Source organism: Scardinius erythrophthalmus (assembly GCF_964197995.2).
Source record: "Scardinius erythrophthalmus genome assembly, chromosome: 23".
NCBI lineage: Eukaryota > Metazoa > Chordata > Actinopteri > Cypriniformes > Leuciscidae > Scardinius > Scardinius erythrophthalmus.
In genome coordinates this window covers 29,701,145-29,727,656 of record NC_138243.1, presented here as the reverse complement: position 1 = coordinate 29,727,656, position 26,512 = coordinate 29,701,145, and the positions used below count along the sequence as shown (strand labels likewise).

Genomic DNA, 26,512 nt, shown 5'->3' with positions numbered 1-26,512 from the left:
ATGCAAACTTCATCAAATATGAGACTTCAAAATGTCACGCTTTACTCAATGTCAAAGAGTGACACATGAGTAAAAGATGTTTCTATACTACACTATTTTTTTTTTCAGTGTAGTTAAAGGTGCAGTGTGTCATTTTAGTTGCGAATTGCACCCAACAGAAGTTACGGTGGCCGACAGGAAGTGATGTCGTCGTCTGAGACGGCAGAGAGTAGCTAGTTAAAGCAAGAGGTTTCTTTACAAAGATAAATTTCTAAATTAGGTTAACTTAATTATTCAGTAAACCGATATGTTATTGTGAATATTATTGTCACTTGTTCATCATTGTGTCAGTGTTTTACCCGCTGACTTTAGCTTTAGCTTCTTTACACGAAGAACAACATAGTGACGAAACGCGTTTGTCCGTTTAGGGCCACCGTAGAAACATGTCGATGTAAGCGGACCCGCAGTGTGTGTAGAGAGAAATGCTCATTCTAAGCTAATAAACACATAATGGTTCATTAAGTAAGGTCTTTATACGCCACTGAAAACATAGTTATGTATATGATATTGCATTTCTGTCAACAGATTAGATTAGATCCAGATTAATATTACACAATGCACCTTTAATACATTTTTATAGGGAACCACAACAGCAAACCTAGCATTGGATTCATTTTTATCCCATATCATTTAAATAATATTCATATAATATTTTAGAAGGCTTGATGGATGAGAGCAGGAAGTCGTTTAACTTCTTATACCAGATTGTTCCCAAATTTAGCAGGGAAAAGCGGAGACCTGCCAGGGGTTACCATGGTGATGGAGCAGTACAGAAGGGAGTAGCAATGGCGCGGGTTGGGTGGGTGGATGCAATACAGCAAATTATGGACCCTAAAGGGTAATATTTGACACTTTTGTAGCATGCAATCTCTCCCAGCTGACCAGTTATAATATTAGTCAAGGATTCTCGCACCAAAAACATTAAAATGTAGTTTACACGACCATTTCCACTTTCTCTCTAGCCTTTGTTATGGATTATTATTAACCCTCTGGAGTCTGAGGTGTTTTCTGGGCACTGGAGGTGTTCTGACATGCTCTGACATTTGTGCTTTTTTCAGTTATTTATAAACATGTTAATGGCAAAGGTGTAAATTCACTCTATATAGCAGCCTTTCTCAAAGTGGGTGCCGCGGCACACTGGGGTGCCTCCTGACTGTGTCAGGGGTGCCGCCAAAAAATTACGTAGGCTAAAAAAAAATACAAAAAAAATCTGACATTTCATATATAAATATATTTGAATTTACATAAATACATTCTTCTTCTTTTAACCCTTTCGCACGTACGATCAGTCTAGGCCTGGAGCACCGGTGTGATTAGAACGGTCAGTGCATGACGTGATCAACTGCTAAATTCAAATGTGCTTTCGCGCGTTGGCTGGCGCTGAGCCAGAGACAGGCGCGCTCAGAGCTGTCATATATCACAACTTTTCAGTGTTTTCATCCACATAATGTTTGTTTTAGGTTTCAGACATAATTACTAAAAAAACAATACATTTAGAGTTTGTAAAATACACACTGATGTCAAAGGAAGAGGCAATAATAATAATTTATATTATAATTAGTTTTATTCATATCAGATACACATTGTGTAAGTAACTTTAAAATTTACTCTATTCTTCTCCCAGTTCACCTGCCACTTACTTTTATGTATTTCGGGAGAAGTGGATGAATTCACTTGTTGTAAATCCAACAGATCCGATTCTCTGAACTGCGTCTGCGGCACAAACTAACATGGCGGCGCCCATCGCGCATACAGCTCAACTAACGCGATCGTTATAATGGTGTTCAAAAAACAAAACACTTCCACTTGCATATATTTGACAATCGGAATATCAGATATTTCATGCCATATCTAACAAATTTGTGAATATTTTGAATAAAAAAGTAAAAATGACATAAAAGCAGAATTCATTCATCTCTGTTGTTGCTGCGGTGTGTCACGTGACAAGCAATGACGCGTCACCATGGAAACCATAAAGTGACACATTCTAAATAACGGTCCCCTTGAAAAACTCACGATGGGGGGGTCAGCCAGAATATATTAAATTTACGTGTGAAAGGGTTAAACATATTATGAACGGATTAATAAAATTGTCCATTCATTTTAGATAAATATATAGGCCTATATATATAAAATTTGCATTTGCATTTGGGTTATGCAGTGTTTTTAAATTATATTTTACACTGGGGTGCCTTGAGATTTTATGCACTTTTGAAAGGTGCCCTGACTGAAAAAAGTTTGAGAAAGGCTGCTATATAGCACAAACAGGGCTACCAAAATATGTGATCACCATGCATGTATATTTTTTTATTTTTAAGAGAATAATGCTTATGCGTGGTTATTGAAAAAATTAAAAATGAAAGTTGCTGAAAGAAGACCTCAAAACTCATAATAAATATGCATGAATAAGACTTTTGAGAAATGGATGTTCTTCCTTCGAGTTCTGGCTTCAAAATTATGTGAAAATAGTCTTGCTTTATCGTTCAGATAAAACAATACATTGATTTAAATTGATGTAAAACAGGTTTTGCTTGGAAAGCCATTATGCGAGTGGGCGTGAACGAGGAGTGGTTTACAACTTGGAATACAAAATGTCCCACCCATTATGCATAATGACTCTGCATAATTAGCCATTCATTCAGGTGTGACTCTGACTGACTGAGCCACAATGCAAGGACAAAAAATTTGAAGACGACTTATATTGACCATTTAAGATTTTGCTTACATCTTGTAAATAGGTTTTGCTATTTTATTAAAAAGGTTACAATTACAACAATAATTAAAATTTCAACAATATTTGAAGTGTACTCTTTCTTTGTAAAAAAAAAAAAGATTATAGGCCTACATTTTAGGCCTATCTATGTATTCATTAGTTTGAATATAGCCAAAATTGGAACAGCTAACATCTTAGTTGATGACTTTATTTTATATATATATATATAAAAATTGCTAAACAAAAGCTTATTTGATATATATATTCAGTATATTCTACAGTAAAAACTGTACTCAAATCTAGTCAACAAAATGTTGTCTTTCATATTTCGCCTGACTGTAACGTTGTTTTTATGAAATATTAGGGCATATAAATGTTAATTTGCAGTTTAATACGTATTGCTTATAATACAAATAGCCTACATTTTATTTCAACATATTTCAGTCGATTTTTACTCATCTCAGTATAGTAATACAGTTTGCTAAAACATCATCATTCATTCACACACGCGATTTAAATTTAAACTGTCTTTTTGCGAGCTGTGGTAAACAGCGCGCATCTCTGCCGTTCATTCATCAAAAACAGAAACCCGATTCACGTGAGAAGAAAAAAAAACTTACAGTATTCCCAGCTCGCTCCTCGATATACCCGCACTTCTGAGGTAGGCTACTTTTTTCATCAAAAGCTTATGTGGCAGTATATTCTACAGTAAAAACTGTACTCAAATCTAGTCAACAAAATGTTGTCTTTCATATTTCGCCTGACTGTAACGTTGTTTTTATGAAATATTAGGGCATATAAAATTGCAGTTTAATACGTATTGCTACGTACAAATACGTACAAATAGCCTACATTTTATTTCAACATATTTCAGTCGATTTTTACTCATAGTAATACAGTTTGCTAAAACATCCTCATTCATTCACACACGCGATTTAAATTTAAACTGTCTTTTTGCGAGCTGTGGTAAACAGCGCGCATCTCTGCCGTTCATTCATCAAAAACAGAAACCCGATTCACGTGAGAAGAAAAAAAAACTTACAGTAGCCCCGTTTACATGCACACTTTTTTGCTATTCTGATTGAGATCGTTCTGATTGACGGATTCCGGTTGACTGTTTACATGGGATATTATCTAAACCGATCTGGTGTTTACATGTGCTGACGCTTTCAATCGAAATCATTTTCTGACATGCGCACACAGCTTGTCTGCCGGGTCTGGAAGCTCATTATTTCCACGTTTTCAATCCTGTCAAGATGGTGCATCACTTAATTGTCGCGTTAGTTGTAGGCATCAGCCGCGTTTCCACTGTCGGGCCAGTGCGAGCCATAAACGGGCCGTTTTATTGTATTGTGTAGGCTATTGTTCTTTGTTTATTATTGTCTTGTTTTGTATTTGCATCAGTTTTTCATTCTCATACTCATATCACACTCATTATAGCATATAATTAAATATATATTATTATTGTAAAAAAAAAAAAAGAAGAAAAAAAGGAAGTTTTATCAGAAAACTGATCAGAAAGAAATCACTGGAAACAGCGTGATCGCAAAACAAGAGCGACTGTTTGCTGGCATTTTTGTTGTTTAATTAAATATTTAAAACCCAAGAATAGATGTTTTACCACAGGTTTACAATAAAAAGCGATACATTAATCATAATGAATTAATTTGTGTCAAAATTGCACATTAGTCACACAGAAATAAAGTGATTTACCTTTTAGGACGTTTGTGAACGTTCACAAAAGAAAGAGGGCACACAACTTATTCGCGTCTGTTTCTGTTTATTTGGTAGCCTAGTAACAGGACGTATTTACATCACATTTAGAAAGAATGTTAATTTCTACAAATATGCCACCAAAAATATGACCTGAGGAGCTTTGGCACTCTCTCCCAGAAGGATACAGTTATATTTTCAGTCAGAGAAAAAAAGGATAGTCCGAGACATAGGCTACTGACAGATAAAATAAAAACAGGATTATGATTTGTCTGATTTCTTCAAGCGTACATATTTACCATGTTTATTATGGTAATGGTTAGCGCGCATAGTTTTTTGCATCGGGTATAAATATTCCTACCTTATACGGTGATCAGAATCCACAACGGATCACAAACAGAAGGCATAATGTTAGCTGACAGAATTATCTGGCGCAAAACCAGGCATGCGCATAAAGACGTACACTCAAAGTAATCGGATCAGCTCGTTTACATGGTGTAATCTTTCGTTTGATCGGTTCATGAAAAGGTTTATTCCACCCCCTTCAATCCGACTGAAATTTCAATCGGTTTGAGCATTTTTATTCCGATTGAGGTGTTGACATGGAGCATTTTCATTCTGATTGGACTTGCACCTGGTTATAATCGGAATACAATGCTACATGTAAATGGGGCTAGTATTCCTCAGCTCGCTCCTCGATATACCCGCACTTCTGAGGTACTTTTTTCATTATTGTTATTGCTCACAGCGCTGCTGAGACGGTGTTAAAGTAATGATCTGAATAAACTGATATGTGGGCGTTCACAGGTTTGCTTGGATTGCCTCATTCATTTGCGTTTGAATAGTGCGCGCTCTCCGTAGGCGGAGTCACATTACATTTGAATTAGCTCTAATGAGGTCAACTGGAATCGCTCTCTTTTAATACAGATTTCACAACATGAGAATATTTGTTTTTTATATAAATTACTTCATTTAAGAGAAGAGAATTCAAGCTTCATGCCTGTATGTCTGTTTGCCTGTTTGACTGAGTATTCGCTGAGTTATTGTTCATTTTCGGACGCGTTTCAGAATGGACGACACTGGCAGATAGAAGGCAGAACTCGCATCACGTTTATTTTTCTTTATTTGGCAAAAAGCACAACACTTTGTTTTTATTGTGAGTATACACAAAAATAATAAACATTTAACAGAATCGATTGATGTATGAAACTTGTTTTGTAAAATCAAAGTCAAAAGAGTATTTTGGGTCTCAATTCAACTCATAAGGAAAAAAGCGAGCAGATCACGCCGGCGTGATCTCCGACCTCTGAGGGTTAAAGGGTAACTAAACCCTAAACCAACTTTTTTTAGTTAATGATCTGTAAGAATGGGGCTTTATTAGTGCTGTTCATTGATTCAAGTAATTTTTTTGACATTTGTGTTTAAAGTGTTTTAATTTTACTAAATATGGTGTAAAAACGTCTGAGTGCTGCCCTCTTCAGGTTGAACAGTGGCTACTGCAGTTGAATTTTCCTATTGGAAGTTGTGGTACCCTCTGACGTCAGAGGGTACCAGCTAACCACACCCTTGCCTGCAGAGAGATACGTCTCAGATGCACGCCCCCTCTCCGCTGGGCTCTGCCTACTCTTCCAGCATTTTTCAAATATTGCCAGTGGGTGAATTACAGTGAATTCAGTGAGATTACAACCCCTTCACACACAGGCAATAAAAAAAGGATTCATTTTAGTAGAAAAACTACACATAGCACCTTTAAATGGTGTAATATTTGTGAATTTGATTATGTAGCTACTTCTCCATTTTCTTGCGAGTGTCGTCAAGATTACTCTCTGGTGCCGTGAGACTCCGCCCACATGCTGTTCTGATTGGCTGTGAGTTTTGATTGATTTTGACGCATCTCGTAGTCGCGTCACTTCTGGTGTGGACAGACACATTATTAGTCGCTGGAATCTTATCGAATGGTAAGTACAAGCCGTTAGCGATCACACTACATGCATACCAAGCCCAACTGAACAGTGCTCAGGCCCACCTCTTCCAAGCGGGACAGGGATAGTTAAGGCATGGGTTAAATCACCTGGTGTGAGTACACCCTAACTGGTCTTCCCATGCATGTGCCAATAACACTGCCCTCTAGTGTGTAGTGGACCATGACAAACAGGCAAATCCCGAATCCTGCTCTTATCTGCCACAGACAGATCCAATGAGCGACCACACACCTTATTCTCACACACACACACACACACACACACACACACACACACACACACACACACACACACACACACACACACACACACACACACACACACACACACACAATACAAAAGAGAAGCACACACACATACATACACACATACATACATACACACACAAAATACAAAAAGAGAAGCACACACACACACACACACACACACACACAGACTGGCCAAAAAAATAAGGCATCAGGCTCCATTAGGAGGCTTTATGATGATCTAGAACCGCAAGCAATTATAAAATGGGCTCTGAGCGTCTCTTTATGGCTCTGTGAAAGGCTTATGTTTGGACACACACAGACTGAAGTAAAGGCTCTAATTACCGCAAACAGAGCCGCTGATAAGAGCAAACAACACGCGGTCGCTCCCTTAGCAGGTGCTGGTCAATCTCGGCCACGGCCCGAGAGAGAGAGAGAGAGAGCAAAACACACCATTCACTGCATACACACACATACACACACAACTCGTTCAGTCTGCGAGAGCTTACATTAGGCCAGTCGATCAATTAAAAATGGAATCAAATGAATAATGATACACTGATTAATCAAACTATATATAATATCAAATTACATCACTGTTGCAGACCAGCAAATCATCAAATATACATTAGAAAAAGTAGATTTTAAAGTCAATAAATCAAATTATAAAAATACATCAAAAATAGATAAAAAATATTTTAAAAAGTCTACATGTTAAATTGACAGCCCTTGCTTTATTTAACCTTTATTCTCTAAGAAAAATGAAAACTTATCATTGGACGTCAATTAATAAGTAATAATCAAATAATACAAATAAATTAAAAATGAATAAAACACAGGAAAAAAAATAATAGTTTATAAATAAATTATAACCCCTATTTTTAATAGTATTCTTCTTTAAAATAAATAAATAAACAATTTAAATAATTAAATTGAGTTCTACTTTTAATATACTATATTCTCAAAAAAATCAGGGATGAAATAACATACATAACATAAGTCAATAAAAAAAATATTTAATAAAAAAAATTCTAAATAAAAACTAAAATAAATAAAAAAACTAAAATAAATAATTAAATCGTCATTCCTACTTTTAATATACTTTATTCTCTAAAACAATCAGGGATAAAAAACCTAGCATTAGAAGTCAATAAAAAAAGATTGAATAATAAAAATATATATTTTAGAATAATAAAATAAAAATAAATACAAAATTACTATAATACTTTACATAATTAAATCAGCAATTTAAATTGATTTAAAAAAATTAAAGAGAGAGAGAGAGAGAGAGAGAGATGATTCATGTGAGTCACTTCTGAGATCTTATGTAAGTGGAAGAGCTTGATATCCGACAGATGAAATGCTAGTGAGCGTGTGACGCTAATGTGAGTCAGCGTGAGCGGCCCATGGTCGGACTGCAGACGGCAATGTTAAAACACTTCAGATGCTGAAAGGGGATATCTAAAGATGACTGTGCAAGCAACACAACATCAAGACAAAACACTAATACAGAAACTAAAATGTAACTCACAATGACAATATATGAAGGAGCGAGCGTGTTTGGAAATGAGGAAAACGGGCTTGCTTTAAAATCATTTCCTTTATTTCACTGCTTCTAAAACACCCACCAGATGCTTCTAATAAACGATTTGGTTTAAGCACAGCCTTTTCTGACTCGTTGGGTCACAAACCAAAGGTTGAAATGATGTTCTCTAAAAGACACTGAAGATGAAGGAGTCATTACTGTTACAGACTCAGATGTGGAAAGGTCAAGCTGTGATTTATAATGGAGATGACACAAACACATCATACACTGTGACACAGACGGGGTCGATAAGTTAATAAGTTTAATGTTTTTGTCTCTTCTGCTCACCAAGGCTGCATTTATTTCATAAACTAATAAGGTAATATTGTGAAAAATGTATGCAATTTAAAATAACTGTTTTCTATGTGAATTTATTATGATATGTAATTTATTCCTGTGATCAAAGCTGAATTTTCAGCATCATTACTCCAGTCTTCAGTGTCACATGATCCTTCAGAAATCACTCTAATATGATCCGATTTGATGCTCAAGAAACATTTATGATTATTATCAATGTTGAAAACAGTTGAGCTGCTTCAGATTTGTCTGGAAACCGACAAAGGATTATTTTGTTTCAAAAAAAGAAATGAACGCTTTTATTCATCAAGGACGCATTAAAGTGATTAAAAGTGACAGTAAAGACATTTATAATGTTACAAAAGATTCCATTTCAAATAAACGCTGTTCTTTAGAACTTTATATTCATCAAAGAATCCTAAAAGAATTTAATGTATCACAGTTTCCACAAAAATATGAACTGTTTTCAACATTGATAATAATTATCAATAATTGAGGACTAATAATAATTAAGCAGCAAATCAATTAGTGTAAATATTTCTATTTAGCTTTATTTTTATTTTAGTTTTTAGTGCTACATTTATTTTATTTTTTTCATCTTCCGCAATTTACTTATTTTAAAAAACAATATTTTTATATTCATCTTATATTATCTTTATGACCCCAATATATATATTGGGGTCATAAAGATAATATAAGATGAAGATAAAAATATTGTTTTTTAAAATAAGTAAATTCCGAAAAAGAAAAAAAAGTTTATATATATATATATATATATATATATATATATATATATATATATATATATATATATATATATATATATATATATAAATAGAAATAGAAATATGTAAAACCCTCTTCAAGCTGAAATGATGTTGGTTTTTCCTCCTTTGAGGATTAAAGGATTAGAAAAGAAAGGGTGCGGTTTTCATTTCCTATATGACAAAGTGACACTGCCATCATTAAGGTAACGAAGAACATGTTAGTAAAAGCGTCGGCCTCGTTCAGACGGGACCGGTCCGTACGCACGCCGTCTGAGAGATTCAAGTGTCTGGAGACGCTCCAAATCCCATGTTGAGTTTTATTGATCTGTGACTTATGTGAACCTTCATTGGGCCAATAAATTAACATCAGACAACGTGAGCGAGTCATTTAGGAGATGGGCTTCCTCTGGGAAGCAGGGATTTGATTTAGAGGGATGAATGCTGGGAGTGAGCGCAAATACTTCCGATCAGCAGCTGAGCAAATGAGGACGGGTAAAAAAGAAACGCTGACACTTTCACAGACGCTCAGCGAGCGAAGAGCAGAGAAAATCAATTCACGCTTGCACAAAGAAACTCACAGACAGCAGAGACGGAGAAGCACGGCAGGTGATAGAGATATATCACGCCTACAGTATCACTGCAGTTTATGATGGCCAAACTTATACCGCTTATACCGCAGTACATCTGTGACATTTAATAAAAGCGTTTCAAGAGTAAACAGCTTCACTGATTATAATGAAAGGGGTTTACAGTAGCTTTGATGTGTAGACTGTCATTTTAGTCCAAACCAAGCGATGAGACATGCTATGACATTATGATGCTCCACATAACAGTATAGTAAGTATCGGATATGTTTCGATTTTTGCTTTCAGTGTGAACAGAGAAATTACTTATTTACTTATTGCCTGGTTAGGACAAAGTTTTGAAAATGCAAATTCAACTGGATGAAACAGTGTGTTAAAAAGGCATATTCTGTATTCTTTGCACCTTTTATTCAAATGTTATAAAAATGTGTTAAAGTCCCCCTGAAAATCCAGGTTTTAATGTTGTTTATATGTCTATGTGGTGTTTTTAATCTGCTTTAAGACAAACCATGTGTAAATTCATAAGTCGACAGCATTGCTGAGTATTTCCTCCTTAAAACTGCAGTGAACCAAAGACAGTCTCAAAAACACGCTTTGAAATCGCTGGTGTTTCTGACGTCACAAACTACCTTGTAACCAATCAGATCAACGTGTGATCGTCAACCAGTGGATCTCTGAGCTGAGTGAGTGAGTGGAGGCGGGGCTCATTTGCATATTCAGAGAACTGCGCATACTAAATGAGGCAATGGTGTCGAGTTACATTCAATATGTTTTAAGGCATGAAGAATTTCTGCACATTTTTCAGAAAAAAAAACAAACGTTTAAATATGTCATTTTGGTGATCAAAGATGAGTTAGAGATAAGACAATTATTGACTACAGGGGGTCTTTAAAGATGCTGTGAGCTTTTTGTTTTTCAATGCATTTTTATTTTTTTTTGCATAATAAAATAAAACCTGTAGCTGTAATTTGGAATGAATAAATATTATTTTATTTCCGAATGAAGTAATGTTGTTTCAATGATGAATTAGGTTTCAAATGTCTGTTTTCTTTCAGCTGAAAGGCCTTTAGTTTTCCTTTGACTCTTCAGATTTTTCATCATATTAACAGGCACCATTCAAGTGAACAAATTTAGGTCGTTTTTAGTACTTTTGATTTCTGGGAACAAAAAAGAAAAAGCATTGAAATAAAATCGCTGTGAATGAAAGGAGACATATGCCGTGGGGAAAAGGACACACACACACACAAATGAACTCACTCACCTCCTCATTCTACCTCTACGATTTCTCCCGAGAGGCTTCGTGGTTGAACGAGTGAGAGTAAAAATAGCTCGAGATGAACAGTCATGCCATCGGTGGTGGCGTCTTCTCGGACCACAAAGCACACGGCCGACGAACGTACAGATTTATTTGGAAATGAAGCATTTTAAGCGAAAAACTGCTTTAAATTCGACACTTAACTGATAATAATTACACTATCATCATTCTCATCCCATGACTGCAAAGACAAGTTAATCTTAAAAGCAACTAAGTAGGCCTTAAATGATAAAATACAAGACGGAAAGCAAAAATCTGTTCTATTATTGATTTGCAAGCAGTGATAATATGATATTTGACTATTTTAAAGTCCCCCTGTGGTGAAAATCAAGCGTTTAGTGTTGTTTATGTGTCTATGAGGTGTTTTTAATCTGCTTTAAGACAAACCATGTGTAAATTCATAAGTCGACAGCATTGCTGAGTGTTTTCTCCTTAAAACTGCAGTGAACCAAAGACAGTCTCAAAAACACGCTTTGAAATCGCTGGTGTTTCTGACGTCACAAACTACCTTGTAACCAATCAGATCAATGTGTGATCGTCAACCAGTGGATCTCTGAGCTGAGTGAGTGAGTGGAGGCGGGGCTCATTTGCATATTCATAGAACCGCGAATACTAAATGAGGCAAGGGTGTCGAGTTACATTCAAGATATTTTAAGGCATGAAGAATTTTTTTTTCAAGGAAAAAACTTTTAAATATGTGATTTTGGTGATCAAAGATGAGTTTTAAGGGATACAATTATTGACAGATTGTCAGAAAATACCCATACCTTCTTGACTAGCTTGTAAATTATATATTAATATTTATTTATGTGTGTGTGTGTGTGTGTGTGTGTGTGTGTGTGTGTGTGTGTGTGTGTGTGTGTGTGTGTGTGTGTGTGTGTGTGTGTGTATATATGTATATACACAGTATAAATTGTGAATTAAATGAACTCTGCATACTGGAGGTTGTGCAATTAGAGCCGGTTCAGAGGTGTCAAGTGATCACAGAGTGATCTTAATAATAAATGTAAGGTACGTAGCAACACTTCCTATTAGATTTCTTCTCAGAAACCAGTCATTAGTTTATTGCAACATCTCCAAAACAAGCATGAGGTGAAGAGAGTCTAGTTTCTTGACACACTTCTTGTCGACCCTCAACAGTGAGAGCAATGGACGAGACACGACACTACTAAACTCATGCACTTGGCAGTGTACACAGATCTATTGATTATAAAGGATGCATTTTAGCAGAAGCCAAAGTTTAGCCTTTCAGCTTCAACAAGTTAATTTTCACTTTTTGGCCTCATGAAGTAATTATTAGAAATTTTCAGTCTGCATTAAATGCGCATTGTCACTTTAAATGGCATGTCGGGGCAAATTCAAAAGCTTTTCACTGGATTGATTGACTGGCATTCTTTAAACTCTTTAAAGCTGCTCAGATCTATAATGCTAAATGAGCTATTCTCACGGCGCTGAATGAGACATGATTCATAGATGCGGCGGCACTTCCTGGAACAAAAACGTTCGGCCCAGCTGTTCCTGTCCTATACGTCTGTTTAATATAATAGAGGAACGACAGGGGCTATAAAGACCCTTGAGAATGTTTCAGGACATTTATTCTGCGATAAACTCATGTCCTACATACTGAAATGTCCTAGGATGTGTTTTGTGGAACAATGTAAATAGTGCAATGACACAAAATGTTTTGCTTTAAAGGGGTGGTATAATGCCCTTTTCAAAAGATGTAAAATAAGTCTCTGATGTCCCCAGAGTGTTTATGTGAAGTTTTAGCTCAAAATACCCCACAGATATTTTTATATAGCATGTTAAAATTGTCACTTTTTGAGGGTGAGCAAAAAAGCACCGTTTTGTGTCTGTTCCTTTAAATGCAAATGAGCTGCTGCTCCCGGCACAGGGGGCGGAGCTTCAACAGCTTGCACTCACACAGACATGCACTGAAAATTAAAAAAACTTTTAGCCTTTTATGTTCAAACTGGAGTCAGACAATGATGGAGAGAAGAAGTCACAACATGTAGACGCAACAGGACATTTCTGTATACGACTCTAAAAGCGGACATTGCATCTGAAATGAAAGGCAAGAACGGCATTAAATTCCATTACATTAAAATTAAAATATGTAATGTCATAATTATAATGTTTTGAGAGTTTACTCAATGTAATTGTTGCATTAGGCTCTGAATTAATAAACATGTATTGATAAGAACTATTTAATGTCTTTTAATTTACAGTAGCATGAACCACGAGTAGTAACTCGAGTATTGTTTTGATAAGAAATCGATTAGCAGAAATCAGTAGTCTGTATTGTTTCCATATAAAAATGTCGTTACAATGTAACGTATTTTCTCTGGCTCTCGTTTTAAATTATTTTGATCCGTTATTATGCTAGTTGTTGTCGTCTGTTGACGTTGTACAAGCAGAATGTGGCGGATGGTCGGTGTGTTATTAGTCCCGCCCCTTCTCCACTGTGATTGGACGGCTGGGTAAAAAGTGACAGTGACGAGCGCTGCGTTTTACCCAAAGTTGAACATTCTTCAGCTCTCGGCGACCAATAAAAACACTTTTTGTAATGCCATAGATCTCCCAGAAATCATTATGTCAGAGTTCCCATAAGAGCACCAGTTCCAACAACACAAACCACAACTAAAAGGATTATTAACAAACAACATATTTGAGCATTAAATGAGCAGATATTAAAAGCTGTGCTTGTGTAAAAATGAGTGATTCATCATAAAATCAATGACTATGGATTGCAGGTTGATGCAAAAGTTTCTGAATGTGCGATCAATCAGCGTTTGCTCTCTACACATGACGTTAAAGTAATGACGTTATCCGCCACCTCTTCCAATCAACGACGTGAATGTGAATCAGTTCGGAAAACACACGCACAATTTTAAACACAGGCATTTGCTTTAGGCTAGTTTCCATGCAGCTTGTGCATCATCTAGATAAAATGGTCCGGTATTTGTATTAAATCTGTATTGAAGACAAAATAAAGGCAACATACTAAGCACAATGATATCTGGTGTCATGAAGAGATGATTGTCTAAGGGTTGATTCACTACAGCAAAACCAAATTTTGCTAAATTTGCACCAAATTGCATGAATGAAATGTGTTTAGTTTAAAAACATAAAAAAATTCCTGCATCCGTTTCTGAAATCATTCATACCAGACGTCAGTGCCACTGAAAACATCGTTCCCCTAAGCCACTTTTATGCTTGTTCACCACCTGCTCATCCATTTTGAGTCACACTGACTCATATGTTTGTGCCAAACTAAATAAATAATCTGTCTAGAGAACTATGACGCAACAATGGCTTTGATTTACGGTGTTCTCACGTGCAGTTTGATTCTCATGGTTCTTTTGGCCCGGACCCAAAAACAAAATTACAGGGTTTGTTCACAATTAGCATGATTGCTCTGTTAGTGTGTTTTATTTGAATAAGTGTGAACACTGTTGTGTGACACAAACAAGCAGACCGAGACCCACCTTTCCAAACAAACTCTGGTGCGGTTTGACTGAAATATGAACCAAAAACATCTAAACGGACCATAAACAGGACGTGATGTCACAAGATGCGACCCTACAAAGCACAGAATGCTCCTGCAAACCTGTTTTATCTCGTCATAGGAGCTACGATGGCCATTACAGTTGGCGTCGGAAACGTTGCAGTTGATCTCTGTGTGTGTGACGGACGGATTCCTGTCGCTGTTTTGACTCCTTTACACACTTCATAAGCTCTTCATTAGTTCTCATCTGATCAAAATACCATCATATGTAGGCTGTGCACGTACAGCGAGCGCATTTAGTCCAGCACACAGCATTGTTTGGGATGTTCCGTCGCAAAGTATACGTCATAAAAATAAATCTTCAGGTTCGGTGTTAAAAATGACAGTGTGAACGCTACATGTACCAGGACTTAAAGGGTGTGTTCACACTTGTAGTTTGGTTCTCTTGGTTCAGACCCCCCTAAAAAAAAAGAGACATTTAGTCCTGGTTCGCTGAGCGTTCTCACTAGCTGTTTCTATCCAAAGTTGCGAATTTAGCTTGTGCACAAAATGGGAATATTGCATAAAACATTTGCAAATAAAGCAACGTTTCCATCCGGCGAGACGAAGAGAACAAATTCGTCACTTCCTGATAAACTGGTCCCAGACGGCAACATAGTGTCGGCCCAGATCCGGCCCAGATCTGGTACGCATTGAATCCACATGTACCAGATGTGGCCCGGATCTGGGCCGACACAATGTTGCCGTCTGGGAAAACATCACTGAGAAAAATGGAAGTTGCTGCAGTATGAGATCCCACAGTACAGTATAAAATAATGTTGTATATAATAAATATATATAATATATAATAAATAATAATAAATAAACGAAAGGCAATAGGTATCTTGACGGATGCCTGGTGTTTGGGAATGCAGTCGTCTAAGACAGTTCTGGAAGTTAAACGAGATTAAATCGTCCCATCGCAAAGTCACATGCCTTTTTTAGGGATGCACTATATCGGCCACCATATCGGTATCGGCCGATATATGTTCATTTTTAATGTTATCGTTATCGGCCTGATAAGAAAATTTGGCCTATACATTAAAGCTGATAAATAATGTATTATTTCCTTCAGCTGAGACTCTTCAGATGCGCACTGTTCAACATGATGATTTTGAATTGCTTGAAATATGATTGAAATCACTTCGAAATAGGAAAATACAGTTCAGGGCAACATGTGCAGCGCAAGTCTGTCATATCGGCTACATAAAATTATAATGAGAACATCATAATTGTGTGTTTGAGACATGGATTTTAATGGTGAGACTTTTGTTTTTGTAATGAGGCTCTTAAAAATTATATAAAACTTTGGATTTAGATCAAAATATCGGTTATCGGCTTTCAAATATAAAGAATTATCGGTTATCGGTATCGGGCAAAATTTTCACATCAGTGCATCCCAAGTCTTTTTTGTTGCACATCGAGGAATTTATTCGGGAAATGTGTTTCCATCGTGATTATCCAACTCAATTGAGCACAAACGTTTTTTTTAGAGAACTTACATTTTTAGAACTTATGCACTTTCCATACAGCGTTTTTTATGTGATATCTCAAAATGCGCATAAAAATTGGTGGATGATTGGAAACGCAGCTACTGTCATTTTTAACACCGAACCTAAACATCCCAAACAATGCTGTGTGCTGGACTAAATGCGCTCGCTGTACGTGCACAGCCTACATATGATGGTATTTTGATCAGATGAGAACTAATGAAGAGCTTATGAAGTGTGTAAAGGAGTCAAAACAGCGACAGGAATCCGTCCGTCACACACACAGAGATCAACTGCAACGTTTCCGACGCCTGTACCGAACTGTAATGGCCATCGTAGCTCCTATGACGAGATAAAACAGGTTTGCAGGAGCATTCTGTGCTTTGTAAGGTCGCATCTTGTGACATCACGTCCTGTTTGTGGTCCTTTTAGATGTTTTTGGTTCATATTTCAGCCGTACCTCACCAGAGTTCGTTTTGGAAAGGTGGGTCTCAGTCCGCTTGTTCGCACCAGGGTTTGTTTTAATTAGTGCTGGGCAATGATTAATCACATCCAAAATAAAAGTTTGTGTTTACATAATACATGCGTCTATAAATACACACATGCATGTATATATTTAAGAAAAATGTGTTATTTATATCGAAAAATTTTTATATTTATAATGTAAATTATATATAAATATACAGTATATGAAGAGTTCAGATGCAAAAGCCTCTAAAGTGCCATCTGAAATTTTCTTCTAGAATGATCATTTTTATCAAGCTCGTATATTTAAGTTCAGTAATTTCACTTAAATGACAATGAAAATTACCTATGAATTGTCATTTAAGTGAAATTACTGATCTTAAATATTCAAGCTTGATAAAAATTATCATTCTAGAAGGAAATTTCAGATGGCACTTTAGAGGCTTTTGCATCTGAACTCTTCATATAGATATTTCTTAAATATATACATGCATATGTGTATTTATATATACAAAATATTATATTATACACAGTACACATGCATATATTATGTAAACACAAACTTTTATTTTAGATGCGATTAATCGTTGCCCAGCACAAGTTTTAATCAAACCAAGCATGCCAAATGTACATTAGATAGTGAGTATCTTGTCATAGGTTAATTTACCAGTTATATTAAATACTGTGCCATCTCACAACATTGAAGTCCATCCACGATAATTTCAAAACAGTCTGATGCAGTATGCATTCATGCAACTAAAAGCTAGTGTATTTACTTTTAAGGAGGAGCGTGCATCGAACAACATGTTGGTGGATAGACCCGAGGCATCAATTTAACCGGCCTCGTTTCAAACTACAAGGCTAGTCTAATGAAACCTGCGGTCTAAAGTAGGCCAACTCACCCATATCTGCAGTTTGATTCTCTTGTCGTTCTTGTAGACGGTTTTGACTTTGAAATCGATGCCCACCGTACTCACAAACGCTGACGTGAAGGAGTCGTCAGCATACCGGAAGAGAAACGACGTCTTTCCTACACTGCTGTTGCCGATGATCAGCAGTTTGAACATGTAATCGAAGTTCTGGTCAGATCCTTCTTTCTGAGCCGCGGCCATCTGGAACGAGAAGACACGCTCTGAACAAACAGCTGCAGCTACACACACATGCATTTTATCTGCACTAATAAATCTTCAAACCGCTTTTATTATTATCCATGTTTATATTGTTGTAGTCTAATGGATATTATTGCGGTAAAAACAGAATGCATTAGAAAAGTCACAAAACAATTACCATCAGTTTATTTATACAGCTCTATTTTATAAAGGTAAGTGGATACAAATAAAAAAATATATATAAAAAATAAAGGGCAGATTTTGAAACTTATAGAAATATAGAAATATTTATTAACAATTAAATTTGGATTAATTAGAAATGGAGTTGTTTGATAAAACTGATATGGTTACTGTTTTATTACTTTTTGTTTCCATTCTGTTTTTACCACAATAATATTCATTAGACTACAACAAAATAAACATGGATAATAATAATAATAATATACAGTAAGTATTTTTGTTTATTTGCAATTGAAAATTAATAGTTTATCTTAAAATCACGTAAATAAATGGATGTTATATAATTACGTGAACAGTACATTAAATAAGCAAGTTGGTTTCCCTGTGAACATTTTAGTGTTTGGAAATATTCTTGAAAATGTGTCTGTAGATCCGATATTACGGTATACATTATACCCCTTTTTTTTTTTAAATATGTCTAAAAGGAATATAATAAAAGACAGATTTGATGTATGGTTTAAAGATCAGTAAAGAGGAAACTGGCTTTGAAAAGTATAGGCCTAGTGAGATTTTTTCTCTAAATGATTATACATGCAAACCAAACTGCACGTTTTGACATTAAATACAGTAAAACATGATAATATCACATGTTAGAAGTTGTCATTTATCAAATTTGGAGCTTGTCATTGGCCGAAAGAACCCCTGGAAAGCCATCCATATAAAACCAATCCTCAAACACCATCTCAAAACTAAATACAGTCAAGCTGACAATCATTTAATTATGATAATGATGAATGTACAGAGAGGAAGAGCTATAAAACGCTTTAGTACAGGAGTATTCCCCAACCCCCACATTACAGAGGGTTAGGGTGTGTTTCCATCAATAACCATATCATTTTATTCACCCTTATGTTCATAACGACTAATTTAATCATATTGAGAAAAAGGCTAATACATTACAGCAATCAATTGTGACATATTTCGCCTTAACGTCATTTACACAATTCGGAAATGATCAGCAGAACTGTAATTATAACGAAATAACTTAATATTATAAAGCCACGTTTGACAATAAAAGCTTATAAACGTCAGCACAAACCTGCATGGATCCGTCCTGACGCATCCTACCGAAGATTTGGCACGATAATTCAGTCGGTTCCCGGTGATGCTCGAATCTCTCCGTGTCCTCTGAGCATCAGCATCAGCTGCCAGAGACAGAACGCGCGCTGACTCTCTGCTGTGCGCGCTCCCGGCCGTTCCAGCGTCACTCAAACGCGCTCACTGCTGGGAGTTGGAGTTTTCTCCAAAGAATAGTTTGTAGTTCTAAAACCCGGAAGAGACTTGATGGATTGATTATCTCCGTTTTTTTTTTTTTACAGTCTATGATGATCTCTCACGTTTCTAATGTGTTTCGGTGTATCAGAAAAATAATATCCGTTTATAGCAGCATGTTAGCAATTTATTTATTTTCCCTCCATACAATTTTCTGATGAAAACTGATGTCGTATAACAACGAACCTCCGGACCTCGCTTGACTCATTCCAAAACGTTTGAATCAAACATATTAATTCGTGTATAAATCAACAATTATTTATATATAATAACTTATTTATAAAGAACAACTTACACCATATTTAATGTGAGTGTTAGGAAATAAAATATTTTTGGGGGGGAAATATTTGACAAAATAATTCAGTCCACACGAAGGTTTTTATATTTCCCCCCGAAAATAAAACTGCATTTCAGTTTAGTAAGTTTTTATTTAATTTTTAGTATTCTTGTAGAAATTATAGGGTAATAGCATAGGGTAATAGCCAAGGTTTCAATACACATTTTAACAGGTTTGTATGATAATGTTCTCCCTATGAAGAAATATTTACCAGAGATTTGCAGAAGTCTGTAAGATGCAGATCGAAATCTCATTGGCTCCTGTCAATCATTTTAATCTCGGAGGCCCTAAAAACCCTAGAAAGAAGTTGGTAAGACAGTACTCGTATTAAAAAGATTTAAACAGACTTTTAAGATAAAATGCCCATATGAGTGTTTTAGACAGATTGATATTTAGATGTATAGCTCAATATATTGCAGTGGCTTTCAGAGTCTGTCAATCGTAGCGATTAAAACTGAGGCGTGTATCAGACTGACAGTGACAGGACATGATGTTTCAGTTTGTTTTCATCTTCACTGTGGTATTTACAGGCGTTTAAAACGCGGTTCGTTCACCCTGTCAAACACATGTCACGTTTCTTTGGTTGGTTCCGAGCTCGAGTCTGACAGGCGCGTGCACGAGCCTCGGGTTGTTGCAGCAGCGCGACCTCTACCGACCTCTGTTAAATATCATCCCAATAATTACACTGAAATAGTGTTGGTTTTGTATTATGTACTATTATAGTATTTATTAATATGCTAAATTAGCTTTTATTTTTATATTTTTATTTTTGGTGTTTTTTAATTGTATTTGCAGTAGCTTTAGTCATTTTAGTCGGCTACTTTAGCTTAAAATGATATTTCAGACTAGTTAGTTGAAACCTTTCTCATTTTATATATATATATATTTTTTTACGTTTTAAGTTTTTCATTATATTTAATTGTATAAGCTATAAAGCTTATAAAATTAAATATAATGAAAAACTTAAAACTTTTTTAAATTAAGCTTTATTTTGATTAACGAAAACCGACTAAAGGTGCTTTGACTTCACACATATTTCCCTCACTTGAAAGGAGTAGTTCACTTAAAAATTAAAATTAGCCCATGATTACTCAGCCTCAAGCCATCCTAGGTGTGTATGACTTTCTTCTTTCAGACGAATACAACAGGAGTTTTTTTTTTGTTTTTTTTTTAAATCCTGGTTCTTCCAAGCTTTATAATGGCTGTGAAGTGCAACCATCAGTTTGAAGCTCATAAAAGTGCATCTGTCCATGATAAAAGTGCATAAGATATCCATCATAAACGAACTCCACACGGCTCTGGCGGGTTAATAAAGGCCTTCTGAAGCAAAACGATGAGTTTGTGTAAGAAAAATATTCATATTTAAAACTTTATAAAGTAAAATAACTAGCTTCCGGCCAAACGAACATACAGATTCGACTTTAGTGTAAAGCGCAACTTATGTGAGTAATGCGACGAACTGTTGATATTTACACTATGCCATGACGTACTACGCTACTTCTGACGTCATGAGTTGCATAAGTTAGACTTTAGACGCAAGTAGATTGTGTATGTTTGTTTGGCCGGAAGCTAGAATTTTACTTTGTAACTTGTTAAATATGGATATTTTTCTTACACAAATGCATTGCTTCACCTCAGAAGGCCTTTATTAACCCGCCAGAGCCGTGTGGAGTTCGTTTATGATGGATAGATGCACGTTTATGATAGATAGATGCACGTTTATGATGGATAGATGCACGTTTATGATGGTTAGATGCACTTTTATGATGGATAGATGCACTTTTATGATGGATAGATGCACGTTTATGATGGATAGATGCACGTTTATGATGGTTAGATGCACTTTTATGATGGATAGATGCACTTTTATGATGGACAGATGCACTTTTATGATGGATAGATGCACGTTTATGATGGATAGATGCACTTTTATGATGGATAGATGCACGTTTATGATGGATAGATGCACGTTTATGATGGATAGATGCACGTTTATAATGATAGATGCACTTTTATTATGGACAGATGCACTTTTATGATGGATAGATGCACGTTTATGATGGATAGATGCACTTTTATTATGGACAGATGCACTTTTATGATGGATAGATGCACGTTTATGATGGATAGATGCACTTTTATGATGGATAGATGCACGTTTATGATGGATAGATGCACGTTTATGATGGATAGATGCACGTTTATAATGATAGATGCACTTTTATTATGGACAGATGCACTTTTATGATGGATAGATGCACGTTTATGATGGATAGATGCACTTTTATGATGGATAGATGCACGTTTATGATGGATAGATGCACGTTTATGATGGACAGATGCACTTTTATGCTGGATAGATGCACGTTTATGATGGAAAGATGCACTTTTATGATGGATAGATACACTTTTATGATTGATAAATACACTTTTATGATGGATAGATGCACGTTTATGATGGATAGATGCACGTTTATAATGGACAGATGCACTTTTATGATGGACAGATGCACGTTTATGATGGATAGATGCACTTTTATGATGGAAAGATGCACGTTTATGATGATAGATGCACGTTTATGATGGATAGATGCACGTTTATGATGGATAGATGCACGTTTATAATGGACAGATGCACGTTTATGATGGATAGATGCACTTTTATGATGGATAGATGTACTTTTATGATGGATAGATGCACTTTTATGATGGATAGATGCACGTTTATGATGGACTGATGTACGTTTATAATGATAGATGCACTTTTATTATGGACAGATGCACTTTTATGATGGATAGATGCACGTTTATGATGGATAGATGCACTTTTATGATGGATAGATGCACTTTTATGATGGATAGATGCACGTTTATGATGGATAGATGCACTTTTATGATGGATAGATGTACTTTTATGATGGATAGATGCACGTTTATGATGGATAGATGCACGTTTATAATGGACAGATGCACTTTTATGATGGACAGATGCACGTTTATGATGGACAGATGCACTTTTATGATGGATAGATGCACTTTTATGATGGATAGATGCACGTTTATGATGGATAGATGCACTTTTATGATGGATAGATGTACTTTTATGATGGATAGATGCACGTTTATGATGGATAGATGCACGTTTATAATGGACAGATGCACTTTTATGATGGATAGATGCACGTTTATGATGGACTGATGTACGTTTATAATGATAGATGCACTTTTATTATGGACAGATGCACTTTTATGATGGATAGATGCACGTTTATGATGGATAGATGCACGTTTATGATGATAGATGCACTTTTATGATGGATAGATGCACGTTTATGATGGAAAGATGCACTTTTATGATGGACAGATGCACTTTTATGATGGACAGATGCACGTTTATGATGGATAGATGCACTTTTATGATGGAAAGATGCACTTTTATGATGGATAGATGCACGTTTATGATGGATAGATGCACGTTTATGATGGATAGATGCACGTTTATGATTGATAGATGCACGTTTATGATGGACAGATGCACGTTTATGATGATAGATGCACGTTTATGATGGATAGATGCACGTTTATGATGATAGATGCACGTTTATGATGGACAGATGCACGTTTATGATGGATAGATGCACGTTTATGATGGATAGATGCACGTTTATGATGGATAGATGCACTTTTATGATGGATAGATGCACGTTTATGATGGATAGATGCACTTTTATGGACTTCAAAACAGTAACAGCAATTCCACTGCCATTATAAAGTTTGGAAGAGCCAGGACCTTTTTTAATATAACCCCGATTGTATTTGTCTGAAAGAAGAAAGACATTTACACCTAGCATGGCTTGCGGCTGAGTAAATCATGGGCTAATTTTCATTTTAAAGTGAACTACTCCTTTAACAGAGAGAAGCTGAAAAGCTCTGGTTCTGGTGGGATATTCTCCCAGGTGCCGTTTTTACCTTCAACACAAGAACAAACTGTAAATGTTATCAAGGTTCTAGATGGACGCAAAGGCCGCCTGGCTGACCTGGGATCAGGCAATGGACGTTTGGTAAGTTTTGCTGACCTTTAAATGAAGATAAAATGTCAGCTCATACTATCAGCTTATGCATTAACTGTCCTGTGCAGGGTTTTGCAGTGGGACTGTGGGATTTCAGTGCACAGGATTTTAAATAAACATGTCGTTGGGCTATTCGAGGAGAAAGCATGGTGGCGTGGCAAACCACACAATGATATTCATTTAATCAAACTGGACTTCTGGAAGGTAAAGTGTAAATATTTTTAGTTTCACTAAAATATTTTGTATCTTCCCTGATGATTAAATATGCAAGTATGTTAACATTAGTTAATGCGTAAGATATATTACAGCATTTTTAAATTTTAGGTTAATGTTCATTCTTAGTTCATGATGCATTAATTATCTGGAAGGTAAAGTGTATGCATACATTTTTCAAGTATTTTGCATTGTTATGTGTCTAGCTTATCCGGGATCTGTCCGAGTACAGAAACGTGTCGTGTTCCTGCATGGCTCCTGCAGTGTTATGTTGCTGGATTGCCATGTAGGGGCGCTATAGGATCATGCCATGCATTTTCTGGCTATTAGTAGTGGCCAGACGGGGAATAAGCTTTAATATTCAAAATTCAGGAAAGGAGCATGTAGCCTATTGCAAATATTATCTTGCCTTCGGGATGGTTATTATTGATGGTCATTGGTTATTATATCATTATAAACATCATATCTTCATGTGTTTGGTAATCTCCCTCAGTCGCCCTGGACTCTTTCATCAACTGTAAGGTCCTGGGATCATAAAGATTACAATCTTATGTTTGCAAGTCATGATTACAAGTTTGATGAAACCATTTTTTATGTTTTATAAACTATAGCTACAGGATTTAATTTACTGTGCAAAAAAAAAAAAAAAAAAAAAAAAATGCATAGAAAAATAAAAAGCTCACATTGATGACAATATACCATGTTATTAATATTTTGTTGGTTCTCTTGTTTTTGCATGTGTTCATAATTTCTTTGTGTCCAAAATAATGTCGGCACAACATTATCACAAATGAAACAATCGACTCCAAGCACAACTACGCAATATGCTTACAAAATCTGTAACAAATTATTAATAATATGTGAATAAAGGGTGAAGATGTAAATTTTCTTTTGGCCAATACTGTGCAAATTCCTCTTGCATCTCATGAAGTTTAAATATTTTCAGTTTTACTGAAATATTTTGTATCTTCCCTGATGATTAAATATGTAAGTATATTAACATTAGTTAATGCGTAAGATATTACAGCATTTTAGGTTAATGTTCATTCTTAGTTCATGATGCATTAATTATGTAAACATATGAAAACAGAACTGACATTAACCTAAATTAATAAATGCTCAAACTATTGCATTAATGTTAATGCTGTAATGTAAAATGTTTCCAAAACATTCTAGCACAACCTTCCATAAAGAATAAAACGAGGGTTTAAGATGTTTAATGGTGATTTATGCTTGTTACTGTGTCAGATGGGTGTTCTGGAAGAGAAGCTGTTGAAGGAGTTTCCTGAGGATGCCGGAGTCATTGTGTGTCGTTTCCCTTTCCCTCAGCGGCCTCACATCTGCACTGCTGGATCGGGACTGGCCCAGCTCTGGGCTTGTGATGAACACACTGCTGGAATCATCCAGAACATCTGAACACATGCGCTGATGTGACGAGTAAGCCACGTGTCAGTCTTATGATCAGTGGTCCTGTGTGACTGCAAAACAAGTCATTCCCAAACCAAGATAAAGTTTTGGATGTTTGACGTTAAATAAATTGTTGCAATGTTTTCAGTCATTTCTTGCCTTTTATTGGACATACACTGTCTAAAAGTCTGAGGTCACTAGTGAAAATACTAATATTTTTTCTAATATACGTATTATCAGCTTAATAGTTTAAGTGAGAAGTAATATATATATATATATATATATATATATATATATATATATATATGAATATATATATACATATATATATATAGTAATAGAAATAGTATATATGTACTTCTCACTATATACATATAATATATACATATATATATAAAAAAAAAATATATATATATATATTATATATATATATATATATATATTTCTGCATTTATTTCAGACAGTTGCCAAGTTACTTTACCTTGAAAATAACTAAAACTGAAATAAAAATTAATAAAACTATATAGACATAAAAATGACACAAAACAAACTATTTCTCATAAAAAATTTATTTCAGCTTTTTCAAAATATATCATTTTCATTTAATTTAACTTGAAAATAACTAAAAAAAAATCTAAAGATCCTAAAAAAAATGACAAAATTGTATTTCAGCTATTTCAAATGTTCTAATTTTAATTTAGTTTGCCTTGAAAATGACTAAAACTTAAATAAAAATGAATAAAAAATATTAAAAAAATCCTAATAAAAATGGCGAGACACAATTTTATTTAGCTATTTCAAAATTGCTCATTTTCATTTAGTTTAAATAAAAATATATTTTAAAAAAATTACAGACATAAAAAAATCCTAATAAAAAGGACAACATTTTATTTCAGCTATTCCAAACTTTATCATTTTCATTTAGTTTAACGTGAAAATAGCTAAACTGAAATAAAAATTAAAATATACAGACATGTAAAAAACTCCTAATAAAAATAACAAAACCCAATTTTATTTATCTATTTCAACATTTTCATTTAGTTTCACTTTAAATTTTGTCATTCAAATCCTAAAGCTTAGTTTGTTTCCAGGCTTAAAATTGTCTCTGACTTTTGCATCTGT

The 26,512-nt window shown here is 35.2% G+C and overlaps 1 protein-coding gene across 1 annotated transcript in view; it reads right to left on the bottom strand.

The window, feature by feature from the left end:
- The window catches only part of LOC308683888 (ras-related protein Rab-3C-like), a 36,277-nt gene extending 17,057 nt beyond the window's left edge, over positions 1 to 19,220 (bottom strand). The window contains exons 1-2 of the mRNA XM_081354733.1: positions 19,131 to 19,220; positions 17,645 to 17,854 (exon numbers count right to left, since the gene is read on the bottom strand). Of these exons, the coding sequence (XP_081210859.1) occupies positions 17,645 to 17,854; positions 19,131 to 19,154 (234 nt within the window). The 5' untranslated portion in view covers positions 19,155 to 19,220. The remainder of the gene's footprint in view (positions 1 to 17,644; positions 17,855 to 19,130) is intronic.
- Positions 19,221 to 26,512: the final 7,292 nt, after the last annotated feature.